Here is a 27643-nt window from a genome sequence, read left to right as displayed (position 1 = left end):
ACTGTGATATTTTGCTATTCTTCTTGATGGAAAACCATTTTGGACTACCGTTTAGCCCTCTGATATTGCGGCCTCAGATATGCTCCCCAAGGAAAGGTTCCTAGGGGCTGCAAGCTACCAGCAATTACCACCCTAAAGAGCCCTTAAAATCACATGCTTGCTTACTCATGGGACCAGAAGGCAATATCCACCAGTGGTGGTGTTAGAGTAGGATGGCCCTGGAAGATTACAGCACAGGGATACATGTAATCAGTAACTGAACCCACCTACCCTTCTGAAGGGTAAATGTGAAGCTACTGCTAACTGAAAAAATTATCCAGCTGCCGGCAAACAAATGGAAGCAACTGATCACCTACCCTAAAGGGCCTGACTGACCCTCATGACTCTGGGCCATCACCAGAAAGGACTCACTCAGCCCCCCTTCCTTGCCCAGGGAACCAAAACTCTGGGTTGTTTCACATTAGGCCATCTTTTATCAGCCCATAAAAGAGAGTTGCCATATGTCAGTGCACACTCTCCTAATCCCCATAACCTTGGGAGATTTTAACACATAACTCTTAAGAAAACAGCCAGTTAGGGAGCAAAAATAAATAGGGAAGTTGTTTATTAGAATAATACCATTAAAAACCTGATGTAAGTGAATGTTTAGAACTCTACATACTTAAAAGAGAATATTCTTTTTCAAAAGCACCTTTCATGTAATATCTGTAAAAACTGATCATGCATAAACCACAAAGAAAATCTTAAATTCTAAAAAGAACTCTTCAGGCCACATTCTTGTACCTCAATACAACAAAACAAAATAAATAATAATCCTCACTCTACCTACCACTAGAGACATCAAACCATTTAGAAAATTAAACCCTCTTAAAAAAAAAAATTAAAAATTTTTTGGGAAATGAGAAAATCAACTTGAATTAGAGATTATTTTAAAAATAATGAAAATGAGGGATGCCTGGATGGTTCAGTCAGTTAAATGTCTGTGTTCACTTCAGATCATGATCCCAGGGTCCTGGGATCAAGTCTCATACCGGGCTCCTAGCTCAGCAGAGAGTCTGCTTCTCCCTCTGCCTGCTGCTCCCTCTGCCTGTGCTCTCTCTCTCTCTCTCTGACAAATAAATAAATTTTTTTAATGGAAAAAATAAGGAAAATGAAAATATTATATATAAAAATCAAAATATTATATATATATCAAAAACACTATACAAAGAAAAATTCATATCCTTAAATGTATTTTTTATTAAAGACTGAAAGGAAAAAACTAACCAGAGTGGAAAATATATCAACAAATTTTAAGAAAAAGGAACTATCAAAAACAGAAAGGAATCACCAAAATTAAAAACAAAAATAAATGATGTGAAAACACAGATCAATAAACCAAGAGCTTGTTCTTTAAAAAGGCCAATCTGATAAAGAGCAAAAACAACACAGAGAAAAAAAACATCAGGAAAGGAAAAAGGGATACAACCAAATACAAAATGTTTTCAATTATCAAAGAATATTTATATAACATAACAATAATAAACTCAAAAATTAAGGTAAAACGGATTTTCTAGCAGACAAACTACCAGAAAAGATTCATGAAAAAAGCAATCTGAATAAAGCAATACCCTTAAAAAGATACTAAAGATTCTAAAGACCTTCTCTCTGAAAAGGCACAACTCCAGAACTTTCAAGGTACCAACTTTAAATTTTCTAGAGCATAGAGAAAAATGGCAGTCTTTCCAGATTATTTTATTAAGCCTAAAGCCAAATAAGACCCTGAAACCAAAATCTGACAAGGACAGCACAAGAACAGAAAATCACAGACCAATCTCATTTAATTACTGTTGTGCAATCTTGAAATCAATTCCTACACTGCATTTAGAGGGAAAAAAAATCAGGGGTGCCTGGCTGGCACAGTGTGTAGAGCTTGTGACCCTTTTTTTTTTTTTTAAGATTTTATCTATTTATTTGACAGAGAGATAGAGAACACAAGCAGGCAGAGCAGCAGGCAGAGGGAGAGGGAGAAGTACGGTCCCTGATGAACAGGGAACCTGATGCAGGGTCTGGGATCATGACCTGAGCTGAATGCAGACGCTTGACCTACTGAGCCACCCAGATGCACCAAGGGCATATGACTCTTATCTTGGGGTCATGAGTTTGAGGCCCACATTGAGTATAAATATTACTTGAATAAACTTAGAAAAAAAGAAAAAGAAAAAAATCAAAAACAAAAAAATCTGAAGGTAAAATAGGTTTTATTCTAGAAACTCACTATTATGATTGAAATACACTAAAACTAAAGAAAAAAATTTATATTAGATTCTCAAACGATTATAAAAAGGCATGTATTCAAAAAACCTCTTGGGGCCTGTGGGTGGCTCAGTAGGTTAACCATCTGCCTTCAGCTCAGGTCACAATCCCAGGGTCCTAGGATTAAGCCCCGCATCAGGCTCCCTGCTCAGTGAGGAAGTCTGCTTCCTTCTCTCCATCTGCCTCTCCCCCTGCTCATGCTCTCTCTCACTCTCTAATAAATAAATAAAATCTTTAAAAAAAAAAAAAAAAACCTCTTGCTAAAATACAAATTTAATACTAAGATTTAAATACATATTATTCAAACCAGAAGTATCCCTAACATGCCAAACATCCAATACACTGCAATACTATGATAATTAAAACAACATAGTGGAAACCCAGGACCAAAGAGCTCAACAGAATTGGAAAGTCTTTAAAAGAAAACGTATATTTTCGAATATAGCAAATAGTAGTGTTTATATTTTATATCAGTGGGTAAAGATGATCTATTCATCTCAATTAAGTTAAATCTCTATCTCATACCATACACATAAAATTTAGAAAATTTAAAACTCCTTGGGTAAATGGGAAATGCTAGATATGTTAAAACTTTTTAGCTATTAAAAATACTGAAGAGAGGTGCCTGCGTGTCTAATTGGTTAAGCGTCTGCCTCCAACTGAGGTCATGATCCCAGGGTCCTGGGATAGAGTCCCAAACTGGGCTCCCTCCTCATCAGTGGGTCTGCTTCTCCCTCTCCCTATGCCCACCCTCACTGGTGCTGTCTCCCCCTCTCTATCTGTATCAAATAAATAAATAATCAAAAAATAAAATTAAAAAAATAAAAGCACTTAAGGAATATTTTTATAATACTGTGGTAGGACAGATGTCCTAAAATGACATGAAACCAAAAAGGAAGTGATTTTCTGATAAAACATAGGAATTAAAATATGTATAGATGCAAAGAGACTATCCTAGGTTAAACGATTAAGTATCAGGGTAGAAAAATAATTATAATCTACAGAAATAAAAATAACTACACATAACATATAGTGAGTTCTCACAAACGTCAAAAGAAATACAAAGAACCAAACAGAAAACCAGCCAAAATTAATGACGAGAAAAATAAATTAATGAAAAAGGCTCAACCTTCCTAGTAATCAAGAAAATTAAAATTTAGGGCGCCTAAGTGGCTCAGTGGATTAAGTATCTGCCTTCAGCTCAGGTCACGATCCCAGGGTCCGGGGATCAAGTCCCACACTGGGCTCTCTGCTCAGCAGGGAGTTGCTTCCCCCTCTGCCCTTCTCCCTGCTTGTGCTCACTCTCTCTCTCTCTCTCTCAAAAATTAATTAATTAATTTTTTAAAAAGAAAATTTAAATTTAAACAACAATGAACTATTTTATCCACTAGAATGGCGAAAAATTTAAAGATTCTTAATATCCAGGATGGGTTACACTATCAGTACAGAAAGCCTCTATTAAAAAAAAAAAAATTGACATTAGCTCTAAAACTTTTCAAAGCGTACATTATAAACCAGCAATTTCACTTTAAACTAGCATACAATAGCATTCATCCATGTGTGCAAAAACGTATGCCCAAGGAGGCTTCCTAGAACTGGTTACCAATTTTTCTTGCAGTTAAAAAGGCCATAAAGAGGAGCACGTTCAAATTATAGTACTTCTGGGGGGAAAACATCCACCTAAGAATGACAACTGGGAATGTATTTTACATGTCTTTTTTGTCTTTGTAAAAAAGAAAAGTTGGAAAGACTGAAAGAATACATTTTATATCTGGATTTTTTATAAAGATGGCCATTAGAATGGAAAGTAAATAGATAAATCTTTAAAAAAAAAACTTTAAGATTACTATGGAATACTCTATGGACTTAAAGCAAATTACTAAGTATGGACTAGAAAAATAAATACCAACAAAACTACAAAACAGTATATAAAGCAACCTATTTTTGGTGAAATATATATATTTTACATAGACAAAAAAGCAAACAATACACATGTAAGCACATACACATCCGTGGACCATGAACCACCTGTCAAAACCTGCTCACTTTCTATATTATGTACATTGCACTTAAGTAGTTTATAATATGCCTATTATGATTTGTTATCAGAAAAATTAAAATGATATGCTTTCAATTACATCATAATAGAACCTACAGATAATCCTATCACTCACTTGTGGTCCTTGAAAATGTCCACCAGAAAATTTTGGTTAATGGCTGGAAAGATCTTAAAGAGCTGCTTCTCCTTTAGTTTAGTGGCACAATCTTTTTCAAACAGAAGTGCCTCCCTTTTCTAAAACAAACAAACGAGAAAGACAAAAGTCATCCTTCAGACGGAATTTATAAAACTAATTATGCTGATCCAAAAGCATGGTTATTTTGTTGCAAAAAGATTAGTCATTTAAAAGCAATCACAGACTTTCTTCACTGATTAAAGACTGAAATTAGTAATGTAAGTATTCTTGCATTATTTATTTATATCCCATTTTTTGCAAAGTATTTGAAGTTGTTCATTTATATACATACACAATCACACATATACAAATGTGTGCAAGTGTATATAAATATATATATACTCTCACATATACACACTCAGCACAGTCATATTATATTAAAAAAGATGAAGATACATATTCATATACATATTCATATACATACACACACACACACATATATAAACAGGATATAAATAAATGAAGAAGTCAGAGTACAGAAAAAAAAGCAAGAATACAGGATAAAGCTAGCAAGTAAAATTAGTATATAAATGCATGCCATAAAATCCTGTACATTGCTAAATGTGGGCCACAAATTCAGTTCTGAGCTCCTCAGTGGCCAAAGCAAAGGGGGAAACAAAGATTCTCAGTGTCCATAAAATAAAAACAAACCAGTTGCTCAGGAGAAGTACAGCTTTTTCTGGTACTGAGACCTGAGAGAAATTTCTCCCATGGGTCCTCATAAAAGGGACACTGTGTGATGCTGTGAACAACGTCCTCAAAAACATATTCTCCTCAATGGGCAGAAACTACAACGTACAAATAAGTTGCAAATTCAGGTTGAGAGAAAATCTTAAAATTCACAATTTAAAAAATTTTCACAAACATATTTACTCCAAAATAACTGTATGAGAACTGCTGCTGATTGTTATTTTTTTCACAAGTCGTAAATTGGATCTGTTTAAATTGCCAAACTTACCTAAAGAACTTACCTAAATAAAACATGCTTTTTAAATTCTAATCTAGGATTATGGTAAACACTCTTAAAGTTGATTTCTAACTCTAAAACAATTTGTTGACACTCTGATGTAAGTAGTAATATTTTTGCTTGCTATGAAGCTGCTAATGTTTGAAAAATAACTTCTTATAAAATTTCAAATGTGACTCAAAAATATGAAAATTACAATAATCTAGGACAACCCTATAACAGTTATTGCTTTTGAAGCCTAACGTATTTAGGTCATTTATAACACCAAACAACAATAAAAGAGGATCCACAATAGGTGACAATCTGACCAGAAAGAGAGACTAGTAGAGTTGAACACATCACACATCACAAGAGTAATGGAAACAAGCCACCTCAAGAATTAAAAATATCTCGTTTTATTTAAGATATACATTATAATCTGAACTTAATAAAAAATTCAGTTATCAGATTTACTGGCACTCTACCAGGTCATAGAGTTTCTAAACTACAAATTCTAAGGTCTCATGACTGAAACTCATGACCTTAATCATCTTATTATTATTCTACTCATATATCATGCCTAATGTTTTATTTTATATTCTTTGCTTAAAAAAATACAAAGCGTATTTCTCCTTTGGAGACAAAGAGTGAAAAGAAAGCACCAAGAAATTCTTTTACTGAGGTTCTACCTACAGAGAAGTCCTTGGGACAAAATAAGTACAGCTTCTATCACCCAACCCACAGAAAGATAAGCAAAAATCACTGATAGAAAAAAAAATGCATTAAGTTGGGAAGTCAAAGATACTCATCTGTTCGCTATTATACTGAGAGATTAAAGGGCAGATTAGAACCACAAAGATAAGTTTCAGTAGTAAAAACCGGCATTTCAACAAAAGGTGTCACACTATTTGGGCCTAAGTTCTAAAATTTCCTATTTCTTTAAGTAAATGCATTTCTCCAATTTATTACACATATAAATGAAGAGGATAGGTGAAACACCACATTATAAGACCCTATCAAAGAGATTGTTCCTTAGGTTATGTAAACATGCAAAAATGGCAGCATATTTCCAACTGATTAACAAGATAACTGGGGAAAATAAATACGAAGGTGGAGGAATCCCACCATTCTTCTAATGTCCCAATTCTATGTATTTCAGCCAAATGTAAAGATGCTCCTTTGAGTAGTCAAATGAGTAAGAAAGTAAAATGTTTAAGATCACCATCTAAAAATTACTTCTTTTCTTTGAGAATTGGACTAAATAACTTCTAAGGTCTTTCCCTTTTTGGTTTCTGAAATTCTCTAATACTAATTTTCAGAATTTAAAAAAAGGCTAAGAAGAAATAGAAAAGAAACCAAATTCACTTATGGCTTCATAAAACTTGATATGGTGAATAAAGAACAAAAATAAAGTTTCTATTTGAACTTGTTTGATTAAAAAGTTAGAAAAAGAAGAGTACTTAAGTTTTTTTAAGTTTCTAGATTTTTCTCTAAAAAACTTTGTTTTAAGGCACCTGTATGGCTCAGTTGGTTAAGCATCTGACTCCTGATCTCAGCTCAGGTCTTGATCTCAGGGCCATGAGTTCAAGCCCCCGTCCCACCCCCCAGGTTCCACGCTGTGCATGGAACCTACCTAAAAAAATATATATATTGTTTTGAGGTTGGAAACATCATTAATAGCAAGACAGAAGACATTTCTTTTTACTAATTTATGAATAAAATTATCTTTAAATGAAAGATTTCTCTCATGTTTTTCAATTAAAAAATTATTTTAAAAAATTAAAAAATTATAGAAATAAATGCTAAAAGTCAAAAAATATATATGCAGCTCAATCACCTGCAAAATTAAATCTAAAAAAATTAACACAGACTGACTTATTGTTATAGAATATCAACTAGTCTCCCAGAAGCAAAAAATTTCAGCTTCAAATTTCAAAACCGTTTCAATTTTAACATTAACTTCAGTCAGGTTAAATACAGATTCCAGACTAGGAAATACAGAATCAAATGAAAATCACAAAGTAAACATATCATCAACCTAGAATCAAGAGATAAAAGAGATAAGAGATAACTCATACCAAATCGTGTTTTTCCTGTAAGGCAATCTCTTCTGACATTATTTCTCTGAGTGACACTTTTTTAGTTTGAGTGTTCCAATGATCCAGTAAGGGTAGCATTTCAGGTGCTGCTAACGTCTTCAGTAATTTTTTGCCCGTTCTCTGAGATGATTTTTGTTCAGGATTATCAAGACCAATATGCCCAACCAGGGAAGGATCTACAAAAGCAGTATAAATAGAATCAGACTCTCAACAATAAACACACAATGCACTACTCATTCTGTTACAACTACCTCGGAAAGACCAAAGAAACATGATTTTTTTTAAATTTCTAGCTTATAAATATAACTCTGAGGTTTCAAAATGTATAGGTGTAAATGTAGGAATATTTCAAATGAGCAAGGATCTGGGTATCACTGTAAATCAACGCAATGGTCCCCACTCCTTTCTGCACCGCACGAGCACAGACAAACCGACGCACACACGCTGGTGAACAAAGGCAGCTGTGGCCAGGTGGAAGCCACCAGCCGAGCAGCTCTGCACAGCTCTGCGCAGCTCTGCTCAGCCACTCCAAACACTGAAAGGACCAGTATTTTGGCAAACCCATAAACCCATTAAGGCACACAACACATACTGAACAAATGATATTCAACATAAGGAAGAAACTGAACATTCTAAGTTCACAGGAACAAGCTTTAAGTGTATACTATCTCAGCATCTCTAGGGGATATCAGCACATTCTGATACACTCCTGTGCTTTTCCAGAGAGTGAAGACTGGAGATACTGCCATCCACATAACTCTGATACCCTTTCGGTACTTGGTACCTCTAGCTCTCAAACAGCTCTAGTTCTCGAGATGCAATTACACCCAAAGAACCTTCAACCAGAATCCCGGTGTGGCATGGGGGGATCTGAAGGCAACGTGCACAACAGGAGACCTCTGTTAACAGCTCTGCCACCCTGCGCTAATCACTGAGGACAATGCTACCTAAAAAGTCTTCTAGAATCAAATATTTCAATTTGGCAGATGTTCCAAAAGGAAGCTGACTTTTGTGCTCTAATAAAATTAACATCAATACCCATTTTGAGTAACCAAGTAACAGCTGAATAATGCTCTCAATAAGACACATGAACATTCTATCGCTCTCAAACCAGAACAGTTTTCTTTCATTCAGAGCAAAATCTTAAACAGGAAACACCTTGACCATATGTACTACCAGATACATAACCTAAGGCGTTCCACTGTACTCATGAAAGCTAATTATAGGCACTTTTTAGTTCTTCTAGCTTTATTTTACATCAATATTAAATGATAAATGTTTTAAAAGAACTTTTATTTGCAAATCGAAATGATTGGGTAACATATTTTGTGGAAGTACATTTAATAATGAGGTAAAATTCATACACATATACTAAGTTTTGACATCATGACAAGAACATCAGAAGTAAAAAAAAAATATGAGCTTTACCTCTCATCAACTTGCCACAGGATACCTCTTCTTGTCTTTGTCGCTCCTAAACACAAATGCAGGATGGGGGATTTACAAAGGGAGGGTGCATTAGAAAATAAGATTATATTATTTTTCTCTAGAAATCACTTCTCCTTGTAAAACTATTAATCATCCTTGCTAAATCTAAGTGAAACAATAAAATAAGCAAGATTATGAAATTGACCCTATCAATATATTTTTTTCCACTTATAGAGCTCTGAGGCTGTTTATTCTTTAGACTGTTTTTGAAATTTAATCAACTAGCACTGCAAGTCTTTAGAGAATAAAAAACTATGATTTTTGTCTTAAAAAAAAAAAAAAGCCAACAATCACATTGAGCTCCACCATTAGTTCCATAATCTGGCCAGTCTGGAAATATTCTAAAATATTGGGAAGACAAAAAAATATCACTAATCTCTTTACTGGAAAAAGTTCATTCTCTCTCAAAGTCAAAATTCAATAGAATTCTTTCATACAACAGATTTTATTAAGAGCAAAGGTGAAGACAAAAGGAGCTCTTCATAAAAAAAAAAAAAAAAAAAGCCTACCAACCATTACAGATTCTTTCCATTTCTCATGAATCACTTTAGCCAGATTCAGATCTATATGAACCACACAATCCTCAACTGTTAGAGACCCTTGTGAGGGGGAGAAAAGAAAAGAAAACATAATCATTACTCATATGTTTTCAGAATAACATATTCAATCACCTTATGTACCATTAAAGTTAATTTATATTAATTACTAACCTATATTCCTAGTTCTAAATCTCTTGAAATATATTTGTGTATGTACTATGTCACTGTTTTCACACTTCCTGGCAGGTGCAATTATAAAATACTTCATATATTTAAGTTATTCATGTCCATTAGTTTAAATGTATATATTCATTTCCACTACTCAAGACTTTTCAAGAAGTGTGTTCTAAGAAATTAATCTTGCCTTAAGTATCTCTAGAGTAGCACCAGAGATTCAAAAAGGTTCATCTGTGCAAATAAGTATGAGGTAAATACCACAGAAAATATATGAATGGGATGAACACAAACTCCATATAAATACTATTTCTTTAAATTACAGTTTTTAAAAATCCCCTACAAACAGATGTATCAAAAATAAGGTAGGCAACACAAATTACTTTTATATTTCGATTAACATACAATTTTAAAATTAAGACAGAACCCTGAATCTGTATTCTAGTCACACAAAGACACACATACACGTAACGTACTTTTTTCTTTACCTGAATCAATACCAACAGGGCCAAATAACTCATTGAGCTGAAAAGCCAACTCAGGCGGTAATGCCAATTCCAGACAGTCTATGGTCAGAGATTTGGGCATCACTGGCATGGGATTCAACGTCTCAGATTTATCTTCTTCACTAACTCCAGCTGACAAAGTACTCTCAGCCATTAGAATTTTTTCCATTTCCTGTTCATCTTCATTCACAAATTCTTCGGTGTTTGGAAATCTCACACAATCCTTTGGGAAGTTTTCATTTTTCTTTATTTCAAGAGAGTCAATAAAATCAACTTCTTCATTTAATTCAAGATTTGAAGTGCTCGGTACAGAGTTTAAAATATCAGACAAATTCAAAGAAGAATGTATACTGTCTCCGGTCTCTGTGACTTCTAGGTGCTTCTCCATTTCACTCACATCTTGAGCACCAGGAGCTTTGAGAGTACCTGGGAAAGACTGCTTCATGTTATATAGACCCGGAAGTTCTGCCTGGCTACTGGGAAGTACTTCATTAGTATTCTTTACATCTAGAGTGGCATTCGGAAATAAACCTGTTATTAATCCAGGTTTTTCAGTAGTGATAGCTCTTATTTCTGCCTGCTCTGAATTTCCCTCTTCGGAATCACAGGAGGACTGTATGTTAGTGTTACTGTCAGCAGTGCCATGGCTAAATTCTGGCACAGAAGAATTAGAATCTTCTGAAGTTCCTCTTTGGCTAATAATTTCCTTCAAATTTAATCCCAGAGAAAATGGCCCAATTTGTGCTTCATCATATGATTTTTGGATATTCTCAAATTCAGTATCTTCGCATAGTTTAGTTTCAGAATCCAACAAAAGGCTTGTGGCCCAAATAATATCTTTGTTACACCTCTCATATAAGTCTTTCAGGGCTTCTAATGAAAAGGATCCAAAGAGTTTACAAAGAATGTTAAGATTTTCAGATTCATCAGCACTAGTAAGCTCACTTTCTTCGACATACGTGCTTTTGTCATACATGACCCTGTATGGAATTGTTTCTTGAACATCTAATTTTGTGTTGCTATTGAAAGCTTTTGGTTTAAACCCATCTAATCGTCCTGTTAACACTCTCACAGAATCCGAAACACTAATTTTATTCTTTTCTATTTTCCATAAGAGAGCAAAATCCCGTGGTTCAGTCTGGGTACACATCCCTTCTTTTATTCCAGGAACTCTTTTAGGTTTTCCTTCTGGAAATTCAGCTAAAGTTTGTGGTCCTACTACTCCAGGAATAGTTGGCTCACTATTGGTAAAAGTAAGAGACAGTGTATGCTGTCTGTGACTGTTTTTACTTGGACAAGTCTTGCTCTCACAGGTCATTTCATTGGGCAGCGTTTCAGAATTTCCTAGAGTGGAACTGCCCAGGGTTTTTAGCTCTTCAGGGCTTGTGCCCCAACAACAGGTCTCATGGGCTGTGCAGAAGGGTGTCTCATTCATACCATCATTAGTTCCAAATTCTAGGTTGGGTTCCTTTAAATTATTCTTTGGCATTCTTGATCTGTGCTCTCTCTGAGCTAAGGAATCAGATGAAGGCCAGTCACCCACCATGGTGAATGACTGTTTTTCAGTATTTTTATATGTATCATATTGACAGTTATTGAAAGATTCTGAAGCATCATCATACTGTGACTTCCTGTCATCCTCTGTACTTTCGTGTGGAGATTCTCGTTGCTGGATATGATCCATATTCACAGATAGGGTACTCTCCAATCCTCTGCGTGACTGAGGGCGATTATATTTTTTGTCACTTTGTATAGATGAAGCTTTTTCAGTTTTTCGGTTTCTTTTTGTCCTCTGACCAATAGTCTTATCAACTGGCCAGTCACCAACAAAATTTGACAGTTCAGGTCTTGGGAACTTTTCCAAAGTTGACTTGCTTTTTTGTTTTCCGAAGGCTTTTTTCCTTACTGTGGCTCTTTCTTCCAGTGTTTCACCAGGTGAAGATCTTTCATTATGAAAAGGTGTAGTATTTGAAAGATCATAGTCTTCTTGGTTATTTTCACCATAGCAAATACTTGACAACACTCTCTCTACAACACCAACTGCATCTACTTTACTGCACTCTTTTTCAGAAGTCAGTTCAACCTGTTCTTTTTTACTTTTTTCTGTTGCTTGTTTGCTTTCAGAATCAGAAATATCCATGTCCGAAACTTCCTGAATGAAAGCACTCTGAATGTTAGGATTCATAGTATTTATTTCTTTTCTTCCTTTTTTTAAATCTGCATTAGAGAGAGCTGTAACATTCTCGGGTAATACAGTTTCTTTGGTCACTTCAAGTTTCTTCTCTTCAGTCAATTCTAGATGCTTCAAAGATGAGGATAAAACATTTTCTTCTTTTTCAGAGGTAACATCTTCATTGTCTTTTGGGCTGCAAGATTTTTTTTAAGTATTATAAGGAAGTCTCTTAATGTTGCCGTTAACATTATGATTTAAATCAAAGAAGCATTCAACTGAAAGATAAGGCACTTAACATTCATTTTAAAACTTCTATAAATAAACTACATTAAAATTATAAAAGCTCATCTTGATCCTTCCCTGTACATTATGAATACATCCCTTTATTGTAACCCTAACACCTAACATAATACTTGGCATATAGGAAGCACTCAAACTTTTTTGAATTAAATAGTAAACATGAGATTTTCAGTTAAGGTGTTCATATGCATTAAATATTAAAGTTTTGATTCTAGGGGCACCTGGGTGGGTTAAGCCTCTGCCTTTGGCTCGGGTCATGATCTCAGGGTCCTGGGATCGAGCCCTGTATCGGGCTCTCTGCTCAGCTGGGAGCCTGCTTCCTCCTCTCTACCTACTTGTGATCTCTGTCTGTCAAATAAATAAACGAAAATATTTTAAAGTTACGATTCTAAATTTGTTCCCAGAAGAGGACACCACCTCCCTGGCTTTTATCAGAACTATTTTAGCTTAATGTATGTGAAAAGAAGCCTGCCTCTATAACACCTGTCATTTGCTAGAGGGTAATGCTTAAGCTTCATTTACAAAGGTACAAAGAGTCAACAGGATTTGCACAACTAAAAGAAATGAGAGAAAGGGAAGAGAGCTGTCATTTGAAATGTCACCTGTTAATTTTTTTTAAAACCATCCTCAATGTTAATTTCAGACTTAGAGAGCTTTTGCCTAATTATTACACTTTCAACTTCAGTGTTTTTTCCTTAGTCAATATATCAATTCATCTTCCCCTCTTTCTTTATTCTGGAGTTCTCAAAGTCCCAACTCTCCCATGAAGCTTTCCTAAATGAAATCACATCTAACACTGAGTCTTCTATATGCCAGATGCTATTCTAAGTCTTCTTAAAGTATTCATAATCCTTATATGATTCGCTTGAGCAAAGTGTTATTATTGCCATTTTAGAAATGAAGAGCTGAAGGACAGAGAGATTCTATAATTTGTCAAAGATTACAGAACCTTGGGATTTAAATCCAGGAAACACAGTTCAGGGGGCCCATCCCCTAAACCACTTTGCAACACAACTCCTCAATAAAAGAACATTTATGAATTTTCTCTTCCCAGCTCCTTTCTAATAAAGCCTCACCATTCCTTATGATCAAAAAGTGTGGGCAATTTAGAGCTCTATCTATATTTAAGGTTATTTTTTAACTCACCTATCTATTCAACTGTTGATATGCCTTAAATGTTTAATAGAACCAGTACTATGCTGGACTACAAACTTTCAAAAGGCTGTGACCTGTATTACTTAGACAAAGTATACAATTAATAATTAATTTTTATAATACTAACTTGAAAGAGTATTTTTACAAATACCTAAAGAAATTAAGAAGTGATGCAATTATATACAAAATAACGACAGCCAATCGCAGATACATAGTGGAATCGTGGGCAGTTACATAAAGAAGGCAGGAGTATTCACAGTATAAACACAAAACCCTGAGGACAATGGAAAAACTCCCATGTCACTGCATATATAACTTCACTTCTCTTGCTGACCATACACAACTTGCTAACCATATATATCTTGCTTTTTAAGACTATATCTAAAACCCTACAAATAATAAAAGTCTACTTATATTTTTAAGTTGTTTGGCAGAGATTTCACAAGCTCCAACATTATTCTTTTTGTATTTCAAATTGAATTTGTGTACAGAGGGACTTTAACCTACCTAGTACTTCTGTCCTCACAAGAATAGGCACACAACTCAATACGTTCAATTTTCTCTGGAACTGAAGAACTCATGATTATTGGAACTGAAACAAAACGCTGATAATGTTCCAACATTCTTGATATTTTTTCTTTGCTTATACCATGAATATTACGCCTAAAAATTCCAGGGGAGAAAAGGGTAGAAAGGATATTGGTAATTAAGTTTTTTTCAAAATTGGAACATAAAATGTCAAGAAAATCAGTATTATTAATAATATGTAAAAATATCTAAGCTGGTTTATTATGACACAATATATACTGTTCAATTCTAATTTCATCTTATTCAGGATGTCTGAAATGACTATTTTTTAAATCACTGCATACGAACTTTTCTAAACATCATTTATCAATTTAGAAAAAGCCAGCAGATCCTAATAACTTTCAAAGAAGTTATTCTCAAGCTCTGCAAAAAAACATTTCGTAACAATATGACCATCACTTCAAGACTAATTATTAACTAGGAGGTAAAAAAAATTCCACTATAGTCTTCTACTTATGCCACTACGGCAGGTTAGATGTCCAAAGGGCTCTCCTATTACAATAAAACTGGATCCCAAGTCAATTAAAGCACACATATATTTTAATACATTTTAAGTCCAAACAAAGAAAAAAATTCCTAGTATACCAAGTCTCTGGATGACCAAATATGAAATCTGTCATATTTGTGCTTTCACTCATGGTAGCTTATTTGTGTGTTTTTATGGACTCATGTTTAGTTGAACCTAATATATGAGAATCCTCAGGCCTTAAACTGGGGTGCTTTCCTTCGTGCAATATCTGGATTTGCATCTGCCAGGAGGCCGGATGAATATGCTTTAGTCCCTCAAGGATCCTGTATTAATGAAAACATCTTAGTTGCAACAAATTCCTATCTTGAGTTGGACCCAAGGCTTAGTGTCTATCCCAGAGCTAATATTAGTATTTGCCACCTGGGCAAATCTGGCTTTCATATTTACCTACCTCAATCTTGTCTGGTTTCAGATCACAGAGAAGCAAAGAGATAGAAAATATGAAAGAGAAGTTAAGAGTTATGACATAGAGGACAGAATAAAAAGGTAGTATACATCCAATCCAAGTCCCAGAAAGAGAGTACATGGGACAGAAGCAATTTAAAGAAAAATGGCTGAGGATTTTCCAGAACTGATCAAAGACATCACTGATGTCCCCTGATCTCAGAAGCCCAACCAATCCCAAACAAGACACATATTAAGAAATCCACTAGAAACATGGTACTAAAATTGTCATTCACCAAAGATAAGGAGATGATATTAAAAGCAAGCAGAAATTAAAGGGAAAAAAACGAGTTATCTAAACCAAGTATTGGAATTATAGCTAACTTAACAAGAATAACAGAGGCCAAAAGAGAATGAAATGTTATCTTCAGTAACAGAAACTGTCAATCTAGAATATACACACCCAAAGTATCTTATAAGAATGAAGGCAATAAAAGAATTTTCAGATTAAAAAAAAAGAGTTTGACATGAAGCAGAATTATACTGTAAAGAAAATCCTAAAAGATGAATGTCAGACAGAAGGAAATCCCAGATGAAATATCTATGATGAAAGAAAAATTAAGCACAAACCAATAACTATATGAGTGAAAACACATACTGTCTATACATTCTGGACAATCATAGTATGTAAGTCAGAAGGGAGGTAAATATCAGAGTTAAAATGTTTGAAAGTCCTTATATTTGTGAGAAGGAAGGCTAAGAAAATGGCTTGACTTTAAAGTTTGCATGATCTAAGTTTTAATATAACAACTAAAAGGATAAAAATACTGTATATAATTTCTAAATTAAAAGGAAAAAATAAGAAAATCTGCATTCAGTGAAAAAAATCCAAAATAAGGCATGTTTATAAAAAGGGAGAAAAAATCAAATGTATAATTTTCTGTGATAGGAGAAAAACAATCACAGGAAAGGTGAAATAAAGAGAAAGTACACAGAGTGAGGTAGTAAGAAACAAGACTAATTATATGAATAACCAAAATAACCACAAAAGAATTAAGCTTAAGAATGAAAAGCCAAAGATGGACAGAGAAGATTTTTTAAAACCCAGTAATGGTTATAAGAGATACACCTAAATGTAAAGACACAGAAAAGTCAAAAGTAAAAGTATGGAAAAATTGAAATAACACCCAAATCCTAAAAGGAAGCTGGTATAGTTCTATTAATATTAGACAAATTAGACTTCATAACAAAAATTAATATTAAGGGTAAAAGAAAATCACTTGACAAGAATAAAAGGTTCAATCAGACAGATATAAAAACTTTAAGCTTATAAGCACATCAAAAAATATCCTCAGAATACATAAAGTGAAAATAGGTAGATTTATAAGAAGAAACTTGAACATACTCAATACAATAAAGGGAGATTTCAACACATCCCTCTCACATCAATTTCCTCATTCCTCTCTTATACATTAATCCATCAAGCAAATTTTTTTTAAAAAGTAAAGCTAAAGAAGATATGAGCAACAGAATTGATTTAATAATATAACATACTATAACCAGTATACATTTTTATCAAGCAAACATGAAACATTAATAAAAAAACAGACAATGAAGGGCACCTGGGTGGCTCAGTGGGTTAAGCCTCTGCCTTTGGCTCAGGTCATGATCTCAGGGTCCTGGGATAGAGCCCCACATCAGGCTCTCTGCTCAGCAGGGAGCCTGCTTCCCCCTCTCTCTCTGCCTGCCTCTCTGCCTACTTGTGATCTCTCTCTCTATGTCAAATAAATAAATAAAATCTTTAAAAAAAAAACACAATGAAGTGGGTCATAAAATGCATCATTTAAAATATCAGGGAATTAGTATCACACAAATGCACAATCTTACCCACTACAACTAAGTTGAAAATGATTTCTTAAAAGAGAAATATAAAAACTATCTGCTCACAAACTTAAAAACATAATTTTAAATAACCCAAGGGTTAAGAAGTGAAGTTAATCATAATGCAAATTAGAGGATAAATGATAAAAAGAAAGTATTATATATTAACATTACATATTAAAATTCTAGGAGCATCTAATTTCCTAGGGAAATTTATAGCCTCAAATGCTCATATAAGAAAATAACCTAAACTTTCAGATGAATCCTTATAAAAATAATAAACAAAGCAAAATGGATTTTTTAAAAAGCAAAGAAGGTAGAATAAAAGAGAAGCAGAAATGAACTGAACATAAAACAAACTTATAACAGAAAGATCAAACAAGCAAAGAGATGTTTACTTGAAAAGGCTAATAAAAAAAATCTTGTATCTGGTGAGAATAATCAAGAAAAAAAGAAGGAAGATACATATAAACATATCCAGATTGAAAAGAGGAACTTAAGTATGGATGAAACAGATATAAATGGTAGGAGAATATTATAATTATTTTAATAAAATCTTAATAAATTTGGAAACTTTGGTATAATGGACAAATTCCGACCGAAACTTCTCACAAAGAAAACAGCAGGTCCAGAAGTTTCAAAAGTAAATTCTATCAAACATCCAAACTTACACAAATTCAGAAAAGAGAAAAAGAAGAAATACTTTCCAATTAATTTTATCAACCATGATACCAAAGCCAGGCAAGAAAGGGCAAGGAAGAAAAAAATTATTGATCAACCTTACTCTTTCATACAGATGCAAAAATCCTAAGCAAAATATTAGAAAACCAAATCTAGTAACGTACTAAAAACATGTAAAAAGGAATGAAGTACTGATACATGCTACAATACAGATGAACCTTGAAACATTATGCTAAGTGAAAGATGTCAGACACAAAAGGCCACAAACTGTATGATTCCACTTATATGCAATGTCTAGAATAGGCAATTTCATAGACAGAAAAGCAAATTAGCAGTTGCCAAAGGAAAGGGAGAACTGGGAGTGACCAACAGCAGGTACGGGGTTTCTTTGGAGGTGACGGAAATGTGTGCTAATTAGATAGTGGTGATGGTTGCACGACATTAGGAATATACTAAAACTAGGTTGTCCTTTAGTTAGAAGTGAAATTAGTTAAAATGGCCAAGAAAAAAATAACCCTGACCAAAATCAAGTTAGGGTTCTCTCCAAGGGAATACAGAGCACAAAGCAAACTGTCACTAGGCAGCACAATGATTTGTTCCTCCCAGCCCAAGTCGCTCAGGTATGCCAAACCTCAGGATCTAATTTCAGATATTGATATTATACTACTAATAAGTGATAAAGTACTGACTATATAAGACAACTGGAATGTTTGTTAATTAATTCAATCTTAGGAACAAAAAGATACAAACTTCATAAACTGAAAAAAGGTCTACAGGAAATACAAAATTTGTTATCAAAGCTGCAATCTAATCTGTTTTGTTTCATTCATTATTTATAGGGAGAAAAAAGTCTAGATGGACCTTCTATCACAGCCATAAAATTAAAAACATGTTAAACAGTCTCTAAATTTTACCTTGCAAGTTCCTTTGGTTTGAACTTCCACCATGTATCCGGTTCCCGGAAGAGGACTTTATATTTATGTTTTTGAGACTACATACAAAAAAGACAAATGTATTTAAAAATACTACTTCCATGAAATTAAATGCATTGTTCCCAAATTCACAGCATGTAAAAACTGAAAGAACCTAAAGGTTATGTAATTGTGATGAGTTTGTTAAGCTGGCAAAAGGTACAATCTCTTTGACCCCAGCAATTAATTTCTAGAAAGTTATGCTAATAAATTATGTAAGTGCAAATACACACACATACACACACAAACATGCACATAGACACAAGCTATCCAGTTCACCATTATTTGTGGTAAAAAAAAAAAAAATAAAAGAGGACCGCACAGTGACTATTAATACACAACTGGATGAAGGTACAACCATACAATGAAAATACAGCAATTAAAAAAAAATGCTTTATGTGTTAATGGGAAAAGGTTCCAATACAAACTGTCAAGAAAGTAAGATACAGAATTTTCACTTGGGTAAAAAAGAATTATTCACACATTTTTATATGCTTTCTTCTACAAAGATTCTCAAAAATATTACTAAAAGTATCTACCTCAAGGGAGTAGGAATTTTGGCATTCTTTTTTATAATTTCACTATTTATCTTACATGTATTACTTTTATTAATTTTAAAACTATTGTAAATAATGCTTCATTCTATTTTTCAAAACTCTAACATGGCTATAATCTAAAAGCCATGCCTTACACTTGTACACTAGTACACTTGTACACATTTCCCCTCTGCACCTCAAGGATAACTTGAGTTTAGCAATTCAACCCTCTCTCTGAGGTAGTGTTAATTTCCTCACCACCCTGAACCAGTCTCATCACATTCAGTTATTTCTCCCATGTTACTCTTAATCCCCTTTCCCCTGCCAGCAATCTCCCCATTTTCCTGCTCCTCTTTGCAGGAAATTTCTCAAAATAATTATTACACTTTGTCTCCAATTCCTCTCCCCACATCTCTTAAACCCACTCCAATTGGGCTTGGCTACCCCACTGAAACTGTCCATCAAGACCACAGATTACTTCCACGCTGAAAAATGCTCCGGTTAATTCTCAGTCCCCTCTTGACTTTCAGCAGCGTTTGTCACAGGTCATCACTCCCTCTCCTGATCCTTTCATCCTGCCCCTCTGGAAGGGTGTTCTCACTCTTTTTTGCAAGTCCTTTTTTGCCCAGACCTCTTCCCACTTGGTCCTTCACTTAGTCCTTGGTCCTCTACTCTTGATCTATACTCACTTCTTTGGTAATATTATTCCATTCCCTGGCTTTGAGTATCATCCATATGATAATAACTCTCAGATACTTATCTCTGGCTCAGATTTCACTCCTAAACTCCAAACTCACAGATCCAATTACCTATTCAACAAACTTAATATATTCAAACCTAAACTTTCAAAATCCATTACCACACACCTATCATAAAACTATTTTTTCTGAACCCTTCTCCATCATTCTCACTTCCTGACAACCTCTAATTACACAGGCCAAACACCAACCTTGATGTCACACTGAACTCTTCTCCCTCTTTCACATCCATTTTCAATCCAATACGAAGTTCAGTTGGCTCTACTTTCACAGTATACCCAGAATCTAATCAGTACTGTCACTTTCACTGCCACCATGTTGGTGTAAGCCATATGATCTCTGACTTTAATTATCACTGCAGTCCTCTAATTAATCTCCCGCTTCCACCCTTGCCACCCCACCCTGCCTCTACCCCAACTCTAGTCTCAACACTGGGATACAGCAATCCTATTAATAGTAGATTATGTCCTTACCCTGCTCAAAATCCTGTTATGGTCTGAATGTCTATGTCCCTGCAAGCCCCATTATGTTGAAACCCCACTCCCACCATGTAACTGTGTTTAGAGATAAAGCCTTTATGGAGATAATTAAGGTTAAAATGAGAACATAAGGGTAAGGCTCCAGTGTGACAGAATTAGTAAGCAAATAAGAAGAGACACCAGAGAACTCATTATATACCATCAGAGAACACGGCAAGAAGGCAGCCATCTGCAAACCAGGAAAACAACTCTCACCGAGAAACCAGCCCTGCCAAACCTTCACCTGGGACTCCAAGCCTCCACAACTGTCAGAAAATAAACTTGATGTTTAAGGCACCCAGTCTGTGGTATCTTATGGCAGCCTGAGCAGATTAATACACCTTCCGTGTCACTCAAGGTAGAATCTAAAATTCCACAGTGATCTATGAGCCCTAATATAATCTGCCCTATCTCCCCAACTACCATTACATCTCTGACCTCATCTCCCACTACTGATCCCCTCAAGTTTTATGACAAGATGCAAAGTACTCATTGCTATTTTCCATTATTCTGATAGAAAATCCCCCAAATCAACCTAGGTAACAAGTGACCGAACACCCTGTAATGCATCTACTCACTTCCAACTCCTCATCTCAGTACCAAACCGTATACACTTTATTCAGGGGCTGGCAACAGCCCCAGTCTCTAATTACCTCAAGGAGTGTCCTATAGCTCTTAGATCAAATTAATTTTAAATGAATATATACATACAGAGGGGGAAAAAAAAAGAGACTATGAATTTAAAGACTTTTTCAACTCCCATATCAATAGGCAAATCTTAATAACGTTTTATTACTTGGGAGGATTCTGATTTATGTTAAGCTATATGACAGCTCACAAGGGAAACTATATATATATTTTTTTAAAGTAATAAGCTTTTGCTAGATGCCACTGAGCATACCTGACTGCTTGCTACTTAGCCCCAACTCACTTCCAAACTACTTCTGTAAATGAGAGTCATGTTAGTAATAGACGGTTATCTCCAACCTATTCACTCCCCCACAGCTCTCATTATCTTGCTACCAAAAGGAGCAAAAAGCGATCCTCTTCTCTACAGTAATTGCTATATCTACTTCTTTTTGAAGAAAAAATGAATTTGATCATAGAATGATCATAGAATGACCATAGAATTTGAAATATCATTCTATGATAAGCACCAGTCCTTTATACTTCTAAGCAGAGTTGGGAAGAGCCAAAGAATCAATACTGGAAAAACGGCTTTATAATTTCAATTATTATATAATAAAAAAAGGAAAGAAAGATACTACTATGGAAGCCTGAAGGCTAAATGAAAATCAGTAAGACAGTAATGCAGAGGCTTTTTATTTTCTACATTGGGAAAATGGGTGTTAAAGAACCTCCATATGATAAGAGGAAGCTAAGGAAAACACACAGAGAAGGCAAGTAAGGTTAAGGGAGAAAGCATTCCCCATGATAAATATGTTAGGCTAGAAACTTGCAACTCCTGAGGCCAGAAAGCAAACTGACTTTCACTTGCCCATGTACTAATATTGAGTCTTTCTTCCCTCTACTGCCCCTTCATAAAAGTAAAATCTCATTTGTTCTCAAAAGGCATTAATTTTCTTCAGAAAAATGAAGAGTCACACCCTCAAAACTGTATAAGTGCATAAAGCACAGCAAAGGAGGTAAAGGCTGGATATGCTGAGGACATTAAAGAAGTACAATATTCATTAACTGAAGAAATATAAATTGAGCTTTAACATGCCAGACACACGTGTGCTAATATTGGGGGAATAAACAATACCCATAATCACAAAAGCTTCATTCGTTCACCATTTTAACCCAACAAATATGTATTTATCATACGCCAAGCACAGTGCTAGGCCTTGAAGATTCAATGATAAATAACACAGACCTATCTTCAAGAATATATAGATGGCTTAGAGCCAAATTTAGGCCATCAGCCAGTATTTGTATAGCCTAAGAGCTAAGGACAGTTTTTTGTTATCTTTAAAGGATCATTTAAAAAGAAAAGGAAAAAAAAACCCACAACAGAGACTATAGGTGGCCCACAAAAACCTAAAACATTTACTACCTAGCACTTTATAGACAAAAGCTAGCTAACCCATGGCTTAATGATAAAAGCAGCATGTTAATGGTATCACAGAATTAAGTCAGGGTACCATGAAAACAGAAAGAGTACTCCACTCCACTTTTTAGTAAGTTCCTGAAAAAAGTGACATCAAAGCTGGGCAAAAAAAAAAAAAAAAAAGAATCTGGCAAATTTGAAGAACTGAAAAGCGTTGAATTTATAAAAGTCTGAATTTATCAGAAAAGCAGAATCAAAAGAAATTTGGTTACTAACAAAGGATGGCCAATTTTGTTTCTGCCGAGTAATAGCAATAAGGAAAAATATTTGTGTGTATACACATTAACACACAGACACATATACCCATATAAACATAACATTATAATTTATTATCTATATACACACAAACATAAAATGATAATTTAATACCACTATTTTTTCATAAGACATCAAAAATGAAAATAATCACAGGATTTAAAAACTAAATCTCAGAATCTGAAAACTGATTAATTTTAGCTTTATGCAAATACTACTCCTATTTTTCTCATTTCACTTAAGACCAGAGAAAGTTCAGTTACAGACAGTCCCAAACACTGTTTGCTTAAGATTCGGTTATGTAATCACATCCCCCAACAATTTCAAACTTACTACCATAGACTTATGATAATTTATGGTACAAACCAAAGAAACATATGGCTTCATTTCCCATGCCTGTAGGTTTGTATTGTCTATTATTACAGGAGACACCTTCTTCTCAAACGCTTCTTTCGCTGAAAAACACAAACAGAAGACAACAAATCACTTTTTATAACAGTATTAAGTATTCTCTGGAAATTTTAAAAATCTGATCTTGTTTTCATAATTTAAAAATCATAGATATGTGGTAATTTTACTCACAACTCTACTATTTTTTTTTTTTTTAAGGAGGGGGAAGGGCAGCAGGAGAGGGACAGAAAGAATCCCAAGCAGATTCCACACCCAAATCGGACACCAATACAGGGCTTGATCCCACAACCCTGAGATCACAACCCAAGCCAAAATCAAGAACTGGTTGCTTAACCAACTGAGGCACCCAGGCCCCCCACAACTCTACTTCTGAATGTCACTTTTGAGTGTATGAAAAATTAAAGTACAGGTAAATGTCAGATAATAAAAAATAAATACTAAAGTTATAATCAGAGAAAATTATAAAATAAAAACTGTCTAAATTTTATGTGTGTTACATGTATAAATGGCATAAATGGGGGAAAAAACTATCATTAAAAACAGTATCATGCTAAAAGCAACATGGTATCCTGGATTAGATATTAGAAGGGAAAAGAACTTAAGTAGAAAACTAGTATCAGGGTGCCTGGCTGACTCAGCCAGTAGAGCGTGCAACTCTTGATCCCAAGGTTGTGAGTTCAAGCTCCACATTGGGCATGGAGCCTAATTAAAAACAAAAATTGTAAAAAAATAATAAAAATAATTAAATAGATTAAAATTTTAAAGAAAAACTAATCCAAATAAGGTCAGAGTTTAGTTAATAGCAATACACCAGCACTAATCTCTTAGTCTTGATAAATGTACCACGATAATATAAGATGTTAACATTAGAGGGAAATAAATGAGAGGTATACAGAAACTCTACATTGCCTTTGCAACCTTTCTATAAATCAAAAATAATTCCAAAATAAAGTCTTAAAACAAACAAGTACAAATTTTAAACAAACACATACAAAATGTGTGTAATGATGTAAAATAAAGAAAACATTATTATACACTGTCATGCGAGAGATTTTCTTTTTTTTTTTTTTCCTTAAAGATTTTATTTATTTATTTGACAGACAGAGACTACAAGCAGGCAGAGAGACAGGCAGAGAGGGGGGGAAAGCAGGCTCAATCCCAGGACCCTGGAATCATAACCCAAGGCGAAGGCAGAGGCCCCAACCCACTGAGCCACCCAGGCATCCCTGCAAGATATTTTCTTTAAAAACTATGTTTTTTTCCCAAGGACTTGAACCATTCAGGAAATTAACAATGAAGCACAATAAATAAGCTTTACAAGGAAATTATGTGGAAGTTTTAAAAATTCCATGTACTCTCTTATAAGTCAGTAATAAATGGGCAAATAATCCAATTTAAAAATAAGGAATGATTAAGGAACTAGAAAAGAAGACAAAACTCAAACACAGGAAAAGGAAGGAAATAATAAAGATTAGAACGGAAATAAATGATACACAGCACCTGGGTGGCTCAGTGGGTTAAAGCCTCTGCCTTCAGCTTGGTCCGTGATCCCAGGGTTCTGGAATCAAGCCCTGCATCAGGCTCTCTATTCAGTGGGGAGCCTGCTTCCTGCCATGCCTGCCTCTCTGCCTACTTGTGATCTCTGTCTGTCAAATAAACAAATAAAATCTTTAAAAAAAAAAAAAGAAAGAAAGAAATGATATAGAAACTAAAAAAATAATAGAACCAATCAATGAAACCAGAAGCTGGTTCTTCTAACAGATCAACAAAATTGATAAACCCCCAGCCAGACTCATCAAAAAAGAGAGGACCCAAATAAACAAAATTACTAAAGAAAGAGGAGAAAAAACAATACCACAGAAATACAATTTTTACAAAATATTATGAAAACCTCTGTGCCAAAAAACTGCACAACTTAGAGGAAATGAATAAATTCCTTGAAACATATAACCCAACAAAATTAAAGCAGGAAGAAATAGAAATATTTAACACACCAATTACCAGCATGAAATTGAATCACTAACCAAAAAACTCTCAAAAACAAAAGTTCAGGACAGATGGTTTCACAAGCGAATTCTACCAAGCTATTACAAAAAACAGAAGAGGAAGGAAAACTTCCAAATTCATTCTATGAGGCCAGAATTATCCTGATACCAAAACAAGATAAACACTACAAAAAAAAGAGAACTACAGGCCAGTATCTCTCATGAAAAAACCCTCAACAAAATATTAGCAAATCAAATCCAACAATACATTAAGAAAATCATACACCACAATCAAGCAGGATCTATTCCTGGGTTGCTAGGATACTTCAATATTCGCAAAACAATCAACATGATACATCACATCAATAAGAGAAAGGATAAAAACCACAGGATCATTTCAACAGATGCAGAAATAGCATTCAACAAAGTACAATATCATTCATGAGAAAAATCATCTGCAAAGTAGGTCTAGAGGAAAGATACCTCAATCTTAATTTGCAAATGACATACCAATAAAGAGTTAGTATCCAAAATATATGAAGAATTTATACAATTCAACATCCAAAAAACAAATAATCCAATTAAAAAAATGGGCAGAAGACACAAAGGGACATTTCTCCAAAGAAGACATACAGAGGGCCAACAGATACATGAAAAGATGCTCATTCATCATCAGGGAAATACAGATCAAAACCACCATGACATACCACTTCACACCTGTCAGAATGGCTGAAATCAAAAACACAAGAAACACGTGTTGGTGAAGATGTGGAGAAAAAGAAACCCTCGTGCACTGTTGGTGGGAATGCAAACTGGTGCAGCCACTGTGGAAAACGGTATGGAGATTCCACACACACACACAAAAAAAACAAAAACAAAAACAACAACAACAAAAAACTAAAAATGGAAATGCTCTATGATTCAGGAATCACACTATTGGGTATTTACCCAAAAAGTACAAAAACATTAATTCAAAGGGATACATGCACCCCTATGTTTATTGCAATATTATTTACAACAACAAATCTACGGAAACAGTTCAAGTGTCCATTGACAGATGAATGGATAAAGAAGTGGTGTACACACACATACACACACACACACACACGCAATGGACTATTAATTCAGCCATAAAAAAATGAAATCTTGCCATTTCCAACAAAATGGATAGAGCGATAGAGCTAGGGAGTATACTGCTGAGCAAAATAAGTCAATAGAGAAAGACAAGTAACACGTGATCTCACTTATATGTGGAATTTAAGAAACAAGCAAAGGAAAAAAAGAGAGAGAGACAAACCAAGAAACAGACTCTTCACTCATAACAAACTAATGGTTATGAGAGGGAAGATGGGTGGAGGGATGGGTAAAATAGGTGACTGGATTAAAGAGTACAGTCATCATGATGGAAAAAAAATACTTTTTCAAAAAAGAACACAAGATACTTTAGAAAAAGTGCAATTTTTTTCAAGGATATATTATTTTTTCATTTAAATATTTTTTAAGGGAAAGACTGTACCTGAATATAACTAATGTATTAAAAATTTTAAATCACATCTTAAAAAAAAAAAACTTAGGTAACTCTCCAAAGAAGATAAAGTAATGGCCAAAAGGATACACCAAAGAAAGCTTAACATCATCACCCACCAGAAAAATATAATCAAAATCACAGTGAAATATCACTTCACAACCACCAGGATAGGTATAATCAAATATATAGATAAAAACTAGTATTGGTGACCATTTGGAGAAGATGGAACCCTGATAAACCCCTAGCAAGAATGTAAAATGGTGTAGTTGCTTTGGAAAAACAGGCTGGTAGTTCCAAAAACGGTTAGACATAGACTTGTACATTCATACCAACATTATTCATAATAGGCAAAAAGTGGAAACACCCCAAATGCCCACCAACCAATGAAAGAATAAATCAAATGTGGCATATTCATACAATGGAGTATTATTCAGCCATAAAAAAAAGAATGGATTTCTGATACATGCTACAACATGAGCCTTGAAGATGTTACACTAAGTGAAAGAAAGCCATTCACAAAAGACCATGTATGATATGATTCCATTTATATGAAATGCCCAGAACAGGCAAATCTATATAGAGACAGAAAGTAACTTAGT

The 27643-nt window shown here is 34.4% G+C and overlaps 1 protein-coding gene across 7 annotated transcripts in view; it reads right to left on the bottom strand.

The window, feature by feature from the left end:
- Nucleotides 1-27643, bottom strand: part of N4BP2 (NEDD4 binding protein 2) — an 83613-nt gene that overhangs the window by 20166 nt on the left and 35804 nt on the right. For 5 of the 7 annotated variants that reach the window (XM_032334127.1, XM_032334130.1, XM_032334132.1 and 2 more), the window contains 8 exons: nucleotides 23487-23575; nucleotides 18887-18963; nucleotides 14417-14572; nucleotides 10264-12647; nucleotides 9576-9661; nucleotides 9003-9048; nucleotides 7554-7750; nucleotides 4470-4588 (listed from right to left, as the gene is read on the bottom strand). In XM_032334127.1, coding sequence (XP_032190018.1) covers nucleotides 4470-4588; nucleotides 7554-7750; nucleotides 9003-9048; nucleotides 9576-9661; nucleotides 10264-12647; nucleotides 14417-14572; nucleotides 18887-18963; nucleotides 23487-23575 — 3154 coding nt within the window. Of the gene's footprint in view, nucleotides 1-4469; nucleotides 4589-5180; nucleotides 5318-7553; nucleotides 7751-9002; nucleotides 9049-9575; nucleotides 9662-10263; nucleotides 12648-14416; nucleotides 14573-18886; nucleotides 18964-23486; nucleotides 23576-27643 lie in introns of those variants that run through there. The other 2 variants (XM_032334134.1, XM_032334135.1) reach the window with 2 other exon arrangements.

Source organism: Mustela erminea, chromosome 2 (assembly GCF_009829155.1).
Source record: "Mustela erminea isolate mMusErm1 chromosome 2, mMusErm1.Pri, whole genome shotgun sequence".
Lineage (NCBI taxonomy): Eukaryota > Metazoa > Chordata > Mammalia > Carnivora > Mustelidae > Mustela > Mustela erminea.
Note: the sequence above shows the minus strand (reverse complement) of the source record. Positions and strands in the feature narration are given on the sequence as shown.